Source organism: Quercus robur, chromosome 8 (genome assembly GCF_932294415.1).
Source record: "Quercus robur chromosome 8, dhQueRobu3.1, whole genome shotgun sequence".
In the NCBI taxonomy this organism is placed as follows: Eukaryota; Viridiplantae; Streptophyta; class Magnoliopsida; order Fagales; family Fagaceae; genus Quercus; species Quercus robur.
Genome location: NC_065541.1, coordinates 15,910,970 through 15,922,296, shown reverse-complemented (window position 1 = coordinate 15,922,296; position 11,327 = coordinate 15,910,970). Strand labels below are relative to the sequence as shown.

Below are 11,327 nucleotides of genomic sequence, written 5' to 3'. Positions count from 1 at the left end.
ATTTTAAATAATATCATTGTCTATATGTCTTTAGTTTTGTAATATTTATTTTCAAAATGATTTAATTTTAAATGTAGATGATCATTTTCCTATAAGAAAATTTTCTTATGACTAAGACTATGAACTGATTGCCTTTTTTAAAGAGTGATATATATTATGTTAATGAATTGGTTAGCCCTTTTTTTTGGAAGGAGGGGGGGGGGGGGGGGAGGGGGGGGAGGGGTTGTTACTTTGTTTTGCTAAATGGGTTCTAATTAATTCAATTGATAAAATCTATATTCAACTAATAAAATCTTTGTTCTCAAATATGAGACTTGGATTGAATCTTATACACACACTCACAATCCTATTATTGCCTTGAACAAAGTTTAGCTACAAAATTATTTGTAACCTAAAGTTACAATCTTATTTAAGATTTTTTTATTAGAGGTGAATTTTGACAAATCTACCATTGGATTATATTTTCTTTTTATATCTTCCACGTTTGCAAAATTTCTAAAAAATTAAAGAATAATAGTTATGTCATCAATAAATTGTTTAAATTACAAGTTTTTGTAATTTAAAATTATGTATAAAATATAAGCTTATAGATCATGTAGTAAATAATATCCGATTGACACAAAATTTAACATGTATATTAAGAGCATAAAGAACATACAATTCAACGATTAGATTTTCAAAATATGCAATAATGTTTAGTTTATTGAGTAAAGTTGTATCCTTATATTATAACCAATTTTGTAGCTAAATTTTGTCCTTCTTACCTTGGCCTAATAGTGAATAGTAATTGTATAGTTTTGACAGGAAAGGTTGATAAAAATAAATAAATATAGGGCGAGGGTTAACATTCTTAATTTTTAAAAATGTGTAGTTTGGAAACTCTACCTTTTTCTTCCATAATATTTGCTGCCTTGCTAGCTAGATTAAAAAAGATCTAAGAAACGAATTCTTTTACTCCTTGTCCATTTCTTCTGTAATTTTCAGTTTTTCACCCCCCTCCTCCGACATGAAGAGATGGGCGAGTCAAGCAAGAAGGAAAGCACATATATTCGTGCTACTGCATTTCAAAATATTTTTGATTTATGCTTTTGACCCCCAAAAAAAAAAATGGTTCCTAGACAAATAAATAATGTCCATAGCAGAACTGATTCCTCTAATAAAAGTAATTGCAAATAATGTTATTGACACTGAACATGGAAGGACTGTTGAAAGGAATCATTTATAGGAATTGATTAACGTCTTAGTGAAGACAAATCTAGATCAGATTGTTAAGTGTCTTGGAGTCACATGAAAGCCTAAATTGGCATAATAATGATAAACACTTAGATTCTGCTTTCTATTGCCATTCATTTTCTTAATTAGTCTAGAGATGAATTTACTAGAAAAAAATTTAATAATTAATCTCGTTTAAAGTGCTCAATCACAAGGCGACAACATATACCGGGACCAGCAAACATGTGTTATGACTAATGAAGGTACACTTTCAGCCAACAGTTGCTAAAGCCAGTGCGGGAGTAAAGTAGGTATCAAGATATACTTATATACCAATCAAGTAGATTTCCAAATTAATCAAAGATCTTTCACTCTTTTTGTATTTTTTTTTTTTTTTTTTTACGGTCTTTCTTTATCTTTAATTGTTATAAAAAATTTTAATTGTTATAAAAAATTTATCATGTAATAATTATTTTATGCATTGAATATGTACATATTCTCTCATGCATAAGGTGTAAATCACACAAATATATGAGACTTACATTATGTAAGAAGAAGAATACACATATCTAATATATGTGTTATCTTTGTCCCGTATGTGGAGATACAATCATATACGGTTCTTCATGATAATTCAACCATTTCAAGGTTATTTCAACCAAAACATTTTATGAATTTTTTGTCACATCCAGGGCCATTGTTGCAAAAATTTTCTTACAATGCCACTAATTATAAAACCTTCAAGGAAAATTAACAATAATAAAAAGAAACAAGCTTTATACGAGCCTAAAAGATGACTAGTCTTATAATTATTTGCTCAAACGTAAGTATAAAAACAAACAACTCAGTTTGGGAAAAGAAAAAGTTTATCTCCTTTTATAAAATGAGCAAACAAAGCCTGTCAACATTGATCATTAAGAATAAAAGTGATCATTTTATCTTGTTCACTTTGGTTTGAAGCTTTTCTTTCTATGGAAAAGGAAAGGCAACTAAATGTACCTCAATTGCATATTCAAGATGAAGATTCTTTTCTATTTTCTTTCAAACCAATATGTACATGTTCAACAATTGTAAATACAAAATCAAGCTACAGACCACTAAAAGTTGTCATATTTTTTTTGGGGGGGGGGGGGGGGGGGGGGGGGGGGGGGGTTGTGGAAAGAAAAAAAAAATAGCCAACTATTTGAAGAGATTCAATGAGGACCATTTATGGGTTCGAGAAGTCCAATGAGGATAAAACTATTTATGGGTTTAGGCTTCTCTTTACCTTCCAATGGAAGCCCCTCAATGTGACCAGTCGATGAAAAGCACAAAAGCATAACTGATAGCATCAGGACATACATCTTCTAATTTAACTTTTATAAAAAAAAATTAATAATAATAATAATAATAATTTCAAAATAATAAATTAGTAAAAATCTGAAAGGATGAGCATGTGGGCCTCCCTCTGACTTCCACTAACATATTCCAAACACATAAAAAAATCAAAAGTGAGATTTCCAATCAAATGACATCCCCACACTCACTCCTATTCTATAATTCAATTATTCTTTCAAATTTTTTTCTCCTTCCTTTACTCTTAAATCAAAGGTAGTGCCAGCTCTATTCACAATATAGCAACAAGAACAAAAGCTCCTTTATCCTCTAGCTACTAATAACAACAAATTTTTTTTCTCTAAAAATTAGTTTAAAAACTTTCCCTAAATCCAGCAGCTAGCTTTTTTCTTTCATTCCTTGCTAGCTAGCCCACCTCTAATTAATCACAATTCTTGAATTATTATTATTACAACAACAATTAATATGCTTTCCAATGATCCCAATATTGGCCAAACCTGCATCATTTTGCCTCTAGCTGGCCCAACAATGGTCTGTCCTTTGGAGGGTCAATTCCTTTTTTTTTTTCTTTCTCTTCAATTTCTATTGCCAACTCAAACTAGTACAATAATGTGGTCTTTCTGTGTCTTCTGCTCTTTTTTCTTTGATCTTATCACTCCCAACTTGGCTAGGGTTTTGATAAGATGTATATTTGTTACAGTTAATAAGTTGAACTTTCTTCACCATCTATCTGAAAGTTCCTCCAAATGTAGGAGTCCAGAAATCAACTGTGGTCTCATGAGTGACTGGGAATGTACTTGAAACTGGTACCAAACATAGTCCTCGACTTCTAAGGTCTTGTTTTGGTCCTTCTGGATCCTTAGATTTATCAGAATTCTACATTAAGGAAAACACAAAAATAAATGCTTATTAAAGAGACAGAGAATTGGTTCCTAAGGACAAGCAATAATAAATTAAAAAAGGGTTGTCATTGGCTTTAAAAGATGGTAGCTAGGATGGAGAATATTGTACCTGCTGATGCTGTATGGGAGCTCCACTTTTCATGTAAGGTGTGCTTAAGACCTAATATGGTTTAAAATACAGACATAAATTAGAAATGGCTGATACTTAATTTCTGTCTGTAAGTGTTGCTATCATAATGTAATTAACTAAAGCCATTGTTAAAATGTAACAAGGCACATATGGGACTCACACTAACTTGTTCATGGAGAAACTTGATGTATTCAATGGCTTCAGAAAGCACTGAGGCTGTATCAGTCTGACACAATATAACATGATTTTTAAGATCCATCAAAGTAAAAGATGTAATTGTATGAATTCAGAATTCAGAAAGAAAATGATCACTCTCTCTACTCATTGAGAAAGTAAAGGAGCTTGATCAATTCAGAAGCCTTACCTTTCCGAAAGGTGATACCAATTGTTGGAGCGCAGTGATTCTGTCCCCCATCTTCTCTTTCCTCACCTATTACCAAAGCTATAACAATTCTCATCCATATCTATGAAATTGAATTAAATTTAAAAAGAAAACAAGAAAAAGGAAAAAAAAGCTTAAAGCTTGCTCTTGTCCAAAGCCTTATTTATTGTACCTTAAAAGCTGGTAAAGGAGTCTGTGTTTCATTCCGAGGCCTTTTAGATGTGGCTTCACTGCCACTTTTCTTCACCACTGTGCTTGAGTCCCGAACTTCGGATATATTCTGCTAAAGAATGAATCTATCAAGATTTCAACCCCATACTTGAAACCCTAATCATGAATTAATATATCATCTATGTTTCCTTCCCCAATTACCATGTTCATAATCTTACCTTTGGTTTTTCTTCAAAGCTTGTTGTGGGAAACTGCTGTTGCATCAATGGGAAAAAGCCCTTCATGGCGGCTTCAGACGCGTTCCAAAACGGGGCGTTGTTAGAGAAATGCAACTGGTTATGTGGTACTGTCTGTTTTGGTGGTGAACTTCTCAAAAACGGAGGAACCTTAGCCGACCAAGATGGCAACAATTCACTAGAATTCACGCCATAGTTCGCTGGATAAGAAAAATTCATAGGACGATTCTCAAATGAAGGCTGTTGAGGCTGGTTACTATCTGGTCCCAATAGTCCTTGCAATATAGTTGAAGGGCTTCCATACATAGCCGATGAATCCATTTGAAAACTAGAAGGCAAGCCTTGGCATGTCACAGTGCTATCCCCAGAACTATATTGAGGACTAAAGGAAGGTTGATCTAAAGAAAAACCACGATTAAGTTGCTTAAACTCATTTGAGGATGACTCTCCCCCACTCATCCCTGAAAACATTTTTTCTGATCTCCATTGAGAGGATCCCATCCCAGTTTCTTGCTGAAAGTTAGTGTTTGAGTTCAAGTTTTCTTGAAGCATGGCACGGAAACTACTATCAGCAGCCTTTTCACCTCGACTATCAACATATAAAACAATAACAACCAAACCTTAGTTCCAAAATTTTGGGGTGTAAGTGATTGTCAACATATAAAAGTTAAAATCCTTGATTATCTTATCTAATGCTACATACTACATATCAAATTATTACTCAATTCCACATGTTTACTTTTCATTTAAAAAACAAATATCAAAAAAAGATATGAAAGATTGATTCCTTGTAGGGTTTCTTTGAGATGAAAGAGTAGTTCTATATTTTGTACTTACAGCAAGCTTTGGTTCCAATCCATGGCTTGAGTTGAAAGGCCTAAACCCATCATTTGCAAGCTTGGGTCGCCACCACCAGCTGACTCATGCCCTTGCAGCTTCTGGGGTTCCTGGAAAACCACCGAACTACCAGACACCGACGACATGGAATCCATAGTATTAGTCCTTGCTTTGATGTCAGCCATATCAGTTGGCCATCCAAAGCTCCCCGAATTATTGAGCCCCGAAGACGATGATGTGCCGCTTTCAAACCTGCTTCTTGATGTTGAATCCCACCAGTTCCCACTTGTGTTGAACTCATCTGCCATGCTTCTTTATGTTTATATACGGTTGCTAATATAATATGTATTCTCTTGCTTCTTCTCTAGCAGTAGCTAGCTAGCTTTCTCTGGAGTACTACTTGTGGCTTCAGATTCTTCAAACTCTTGGCCTTGTTTTGTTGGGTCTCTTTGAGCTTTTATGGTGTGCAGAAAATGAATGAAAACGGTTCGCTGCATCTCAAATATTTATACTAGCGGATTAAACCCGTTTGGTGTGTGTATGTATAGGGAGTGAAAGAAAGAAGTAACCGGAATGTGGTTGACATTTTCAGGGGGGCGTGAGTGATTAGACAAGAGGAAAGGTCATTGCGCAATTGAATTTTTACATTTCTTTGATGATTTTCAACATCAACTTTATTTTTTATATGCTAAAATTTTCTATTCCCTACATTCTTTCTTTTTAATTTCCTTGTCTTTAGAATGTTTTTCTTTTGTAGATTCAATAAATAATGATTAAGAAAATAACACTATACTCACGCCAGGTTGGGCTCACACCAAGAAGGTGCCACTCTGCCAATCATAGAGCACTACAAAAAGGGTATTCTAGTCATTCCATGGATATGCTATGCAGCTATAGTCATTTTATGATAAATTCTAAAGGATACTCGTATATGTAACTATTAACTACTTAGCCAGATAATATGAAAGACTTTGATTAATGTTCACTTATTAGGTATTCTACACACTGAATTTGTAAAAAAGTGGGTTTCATTGTTATATGTGAATCATCATGTAAAATTATATATAATAATGTTTAGCTGGTGACCCAGTATAGTTTCATTTATAATGATGATCGTATAATTATTCAGTGGATGACCAAAGCTCTGGCCAGGGTTGGTAGCAAGTTGCAAAATACACGGCTTGATATACAAAGTACAAATGATAAGGGTGTTAAAAGACTAGAGAAGAATCTCAGAAAACCATCCAACCAAATTTAATGTATTTTATGTATACAACCTTTTTTTAAATTTTCTTGAGAATCAACAATAAGAAATACTCATTGATTAATATCAGTATTAAGTAGCATCTAGTTGTACATCTGAGCCTCTGATGCAAGAAAGTTTGGTGTCTCACTCATTCTAGACCTTGTCACCCTCAACATGTTGTGCATGTTTTGCCAAGCGGTGAGCCAACCAAACATGAGATAGAAATACTGATCTAGCTTGGGAAAGTTGTGAGAATCCTCTTCGCATCTTAATTTGATTATATGACCCACTATGGACTGGGTTTTTGCCTTCAAACTTCACTACTCGTATTACTAATTAATAGCTAGCGAATCTCCTAGAATTATGTCTTGCAAACCTATGTCTATTTTATGTATACAAACTGATATATATGTACGTTATTGCAAAACAATAATGATGATAATAATAATTCCTAAAAGCTCTAGTTTTGGATTTTTTTTTTTTTTTTTTTTTTGGACAAGTCTCTAGTGTGGGAATTAATTTCGACCACTTTTTCTGTCCTTTTTAATAAATGAGCTTAGTGCTAAGGAGGGATTAGGAAAAAGTGAAAGAGAAAGAGAGAGATTTATATTAGTGACATTTATTTCATGAGATGCGATTCTAAATGAATTGTGCTAAGAATCCAAAATCTCTTTAGGAAGAGTAATCATTCTAAAAAAAGACCCCAAAAGATATATACACATAGAGAGTTTAGTGTGAATAACATTCGATTCCGAATGAAGCATGTTACATGGATGAAAAATGAACACATAATGTGCTTCAAATATAATCTAGCACGAATGCCATCAAATATCAACGTCTTAACAATAAGAAAACAATTTCTATTTTCATCATACAGTATTTGGATTTCTGAGGTGGGAACCAACAACAGTCTAGATTAAGGGAGATATAGAACCAGCATGCGACTTCTTTTCCATTAGGTGATATTTTACACAATACGATGCTCTAGCAGCCATCAATATTTTCCATAATGAACAATATTAATGTATTGAAAATCATTTCCTTGTGTTTTCAATGAAAATATTTTACCAAGAAAATTGGCCACCTCAAACCTCACCAAATTGTCACAAATTAAATGGGATCACCTGACGGCAGTTGACAATCAACTCAGCAAATCAAAACCATAGTGGAAGCGTCAAATTTGTCGTACCAATTTCAAGTTCATAGTAACGTAAATTGTGACTTGGGAACAAACTTTCGTCGAAAAAGACATCCATTGAGCATTTTCTGTTGGTAAATGTCTCATGTTTTGTTTTACTTGGGTGACTAATGACAATTAGGGTCGGAGTTTTTCTAATTTAAACTCATTTCTCAATAATGTTGGAATTGAATGCGTCCCTCGAATAAAAGTATATTATTTTTTTAGTCTAGGATAAGATCGCGTTGACATCAACTATACTACTTTGTAGTCAAGAAAAATAGGAATTTGATCAGGAACTTAGGTCATATCCTAGGGGATCAAATAATATCTTCAATGCTGTCATGCATCTCTATTCCTCTACGGCGCCTTAATATATTATTTAACAAAAGATATTTAAGTTAACAAGAAAATAAGAGCCGACATGAGTTTTATAACTTAGTTGGTACTTTTTAGTGGGTTCTAATAGAGATGTCAAGAATTCGGACTTCAAATTCTTTTCCTTCGTTATAACTATCAAATTTATCCCAAAGAAAATGGGGAGAAAAAAGTTTAAATTTAAGGTTGAAACATGCAAAATGTTTTACCAACTTATTTAGTTTATGACAAGAGTTTGAACATAATATAACATGGACTATCCAATGGCTCCTAAATCATATACTCTGGAGAATTATTTGGTCAAGAGTTTTATAACTGAATGAAATAGTTTAGTATTTTTAATAGAGATATTCAAAATTTTAATCCCCATCCACCACTTAAAAATATATAATAAAAAATAAAAACAACGAGTCCAAAAATAATTTAAAGGTAAAATTATATAATCTCCCAAAAGTTTTAATTAAATATAAAATTTTAAAATATTATTTTAAATCATCCCCTCAGAAAAGTCAATAATTGTTAACCATATTAATGAAAAATCAAGTAAATTGCACGTGAGAATTATTTGTAGGAGTGGTCATGGGGCGAAATTAGATCAAGGGTGCCCTATCCCCACAACTCTGTCATCTTTTTTCAGGTTAGAAAAAAACCCACATGAGACTAGCCTGGTTCAGGGTGGATTGAAGGTATTTGTGAAAGATGATTGACAATTGAAAGAGTTCTAAAAGGAAGGGGAAAAGTCATGGGGTATAGTAATAGAATATCTACAACAAAAATAAATCATAAATAGAATATATATAATATATATATTAAATGATATGTTTAATAAAATGTATATATACTCATTCTGAGTATGGCAAGGCATGGTGAGACAAGTAAAACTCGTCACAGTCCTATCACCTCTTTGGGATGAAGAAAACCTACACAGAATAAAATGAGAATTTTTTGTCATCCCTACTTATGTAGTTGTTAAAAAGCATGTCACATGAACGCCAAATGACATTTTATTGCAAAACATATTTTTTTATTGCAAAATGACTTACCAATTGATCACAGCTGCATTAAATTGTATTTTTCTGCCCAGATTTTTTAAAGGTTTTTGTAAGCTTTTTTATGCAAAATTGTTGCATTTGATTTACATGATTTTTTTTTTAATATTTACATATGATAAAATTATTACTTATATGAACTTTCGTTATTTTGGAAACAATATAGAAACTTCATGGTTTAATTAAATTTCTTTTAAATTTAGGATTCAATTTAAAATTACTCTAAATTTTAGAAGAAACTATGCAATTTAAATTACTCCTAATGCATAGAGATAACTTATTGGCTTCACTATAGTTCAAACACTATTCTAACCGATAATGATAAACTTCGCCTATACTCAAAGAGCATGAAAAACGACATGTTTCCATGATCTAGCTGAGCTTGCCACGTTACTCTATATGCTTTTAAATAGCTGGCCAGTAATTTAACATCAGAACTTGGATATTTTAAATAATATATGTGAGTTTTTTACTTTTGAAAAGATATAGTGTAAGCATCAATACGGAGCTTGGTAGCATTGATATGTCATTTTTATAAACAGAATTAAGCTTAAATCTCACTTTCTCAATTATTATTTGTAATTTTTTTTTTTGAGGAAATTATTATTTGTAACTTAATTATAAAAAAAAAAACATATATATTTATATTTATATTTATATATATGAGATAATTTGAAAAGAAAAACTATATTCAAAACCAACAATAAAATTATAATTTTGATTGATGCCAAAAAAAAAAAAAAAAAAAAAAAAAAAAAGGAAGAGGGGGTGCTCAAATATTTTGACTAAAAAACAACAAAAATTATTAGTAAGAGATACCAAATATAATTTTGACTCTGGCGTCATGCTTAGAAAATTATGACTTTGAGAGCCAAGGGTCAACGAGTAGGGGTCCACACGGCGTGCACGCGTGCGAAGACAAGTGGGGTCCACTTCATTCCGCCTTCTCCTAAGAGTCAGAGCCCTGAAAACGACTTATTATTGAATATTCTCTATCCTAATCATTGGCATTTTGGCCTACCCAAACTTACACGTAACTCCCCCCCCCCCCCCCCCCCCCCCCAATATATATATATATCAACAAAAAAAAATTCCAAGATAATTTAAAGATTGTTTGTAATTTAAAAAATTAAATTAAATGACTACTTATTTTGGGACTTTTTTTTTTTTTTTTTTAATGTCATTCTCAAAGTACAAGAGTTTTCTTCCCTCATTATGTTAAAGATATATTCTATTTATCGGCGGCAAAATCGTAATATTTTAGTCTAAAAGAGTTAAGTTTTAATATAAAATTGAAGACAAAAATAACTAGATAAATGGCAAAATTAGGATATTTTAGTCAAGACAAGCTAGGTTTAAATATAAGATTGAAGGCAAAATTAACTTCAAAAACTTTAAATGATATAAGTAAATAGCACCTAATTAATTAAACAAAATTTTGATTGACATAAACAAATAATATAAGTATATTATAATTTATCTTTTTATAACCAATGTTAAAATCGAGCCTTTAGTATAATCATCGCTATACTTAAGATACTTCATAATTTAAGGTGATTATAAATACATTTTTTTTAGAAGAAGAAGAAAACAAACTCTAAGATTTTTTTTTTTTTTTTTTTTTGAGAAACAACTCTAAGATTTTGAAGATATGTGATTTTAGTTAATGCAAAAAATAATATCTTAGAATGTAAGTAGGGTCGTAGATGAATAATAACAAAAAATTCGCACATTAATTAAGGGATGTCGTGATTTATAATTTTAAGGCTGCATATGGATACTTATTTTTACTTGAGTACATTAGTATAGTTGAAAAATATTTTTAGACTACTATTTTAAAAAATCAAGGATCTTACTAGATTATAAATTGTGCGTCCTTGTTCTCACATGACCAATAACAAAGATAAATGGACAGAATAAATCATAGGGTTGTTAATAGGAAGTCAGCAATCAAGATTAGAATACTATTTGCATTTCAAACTAGTGAAAGGATCCCAATATTCTTGTTATTGCGCTTTGAAAATCTCTTCACAAATTCTAGATTATGGGTCTATTTGGAATCCATTTATTTTGCTAAAAATACTTTAGATAAAAGTAAAAATTAGCTGAAATAGTATAGTGAAACTCATGAATAGTATCAAAAAGTGCAGTGAAACCCATGAATAGTAGCAAAAATAAGCTGAATAGTAAAATAAGCTGGCTTTTTAATTTTTGCCAAACACACACTATGGGCTAGAATTTTAGATTATGGTTTCTGTATCTTTAACTTTTT

At 31.8% G+C, this 11,327-nt stretch overlaps 1 protein-coding gene across 3 annotated transcripts; it reads right to left on the bottom strand.

The window, feature by feature from the left end:
• Positions 1-3,068: 3,068 nt before the first annotated feature.
• On the bottom strand, positions 3,069-5,918 carry LOC126694786 (transcription factor bHLH123-like). 3 transcript variants are annotated; one of them, XM_050391282.1, is made up of 7 exons: positions 5,206-5,918; positions 4,351-4,957; positions 4,134-4,244; positions 3,944-4,009; positions 3,746-3,805; positions 3,559-3,609; positions 3,069-3,423 (listed from the first exon to the last, which is right to left on the bottom strand). In XM_050391282.1, the coding sequence occupies exons 1-7, from the start codon at positions 5,511-5,513 to the stop codon at positions 3,274-3,276; spliced, it is 1,353 nt and encodes a 450-aa protein (XP_050247239.1). In that variant the 5' UTR covers positions 5,514-5,918; the 3' UTR covers positions 3,069-3,273. The 3 variants fall into 3 exon arrangements, with proteins under 3 accessions (XP_050247239.1, XP_050247237.1, XP_050247238.1); XM_050391280.1 differs by having other exon boundaries at positions 3,740-3,805; positions 5,206-5,916; XM_050391281.1 differs by having other exon boundaries at positions 3,740-3,805; positions 4,134-4,241; positions 5,206-5,912.
• Between the last annotated feature and the right edge of the window lie 5,409 nt (positions 5,919-11,327).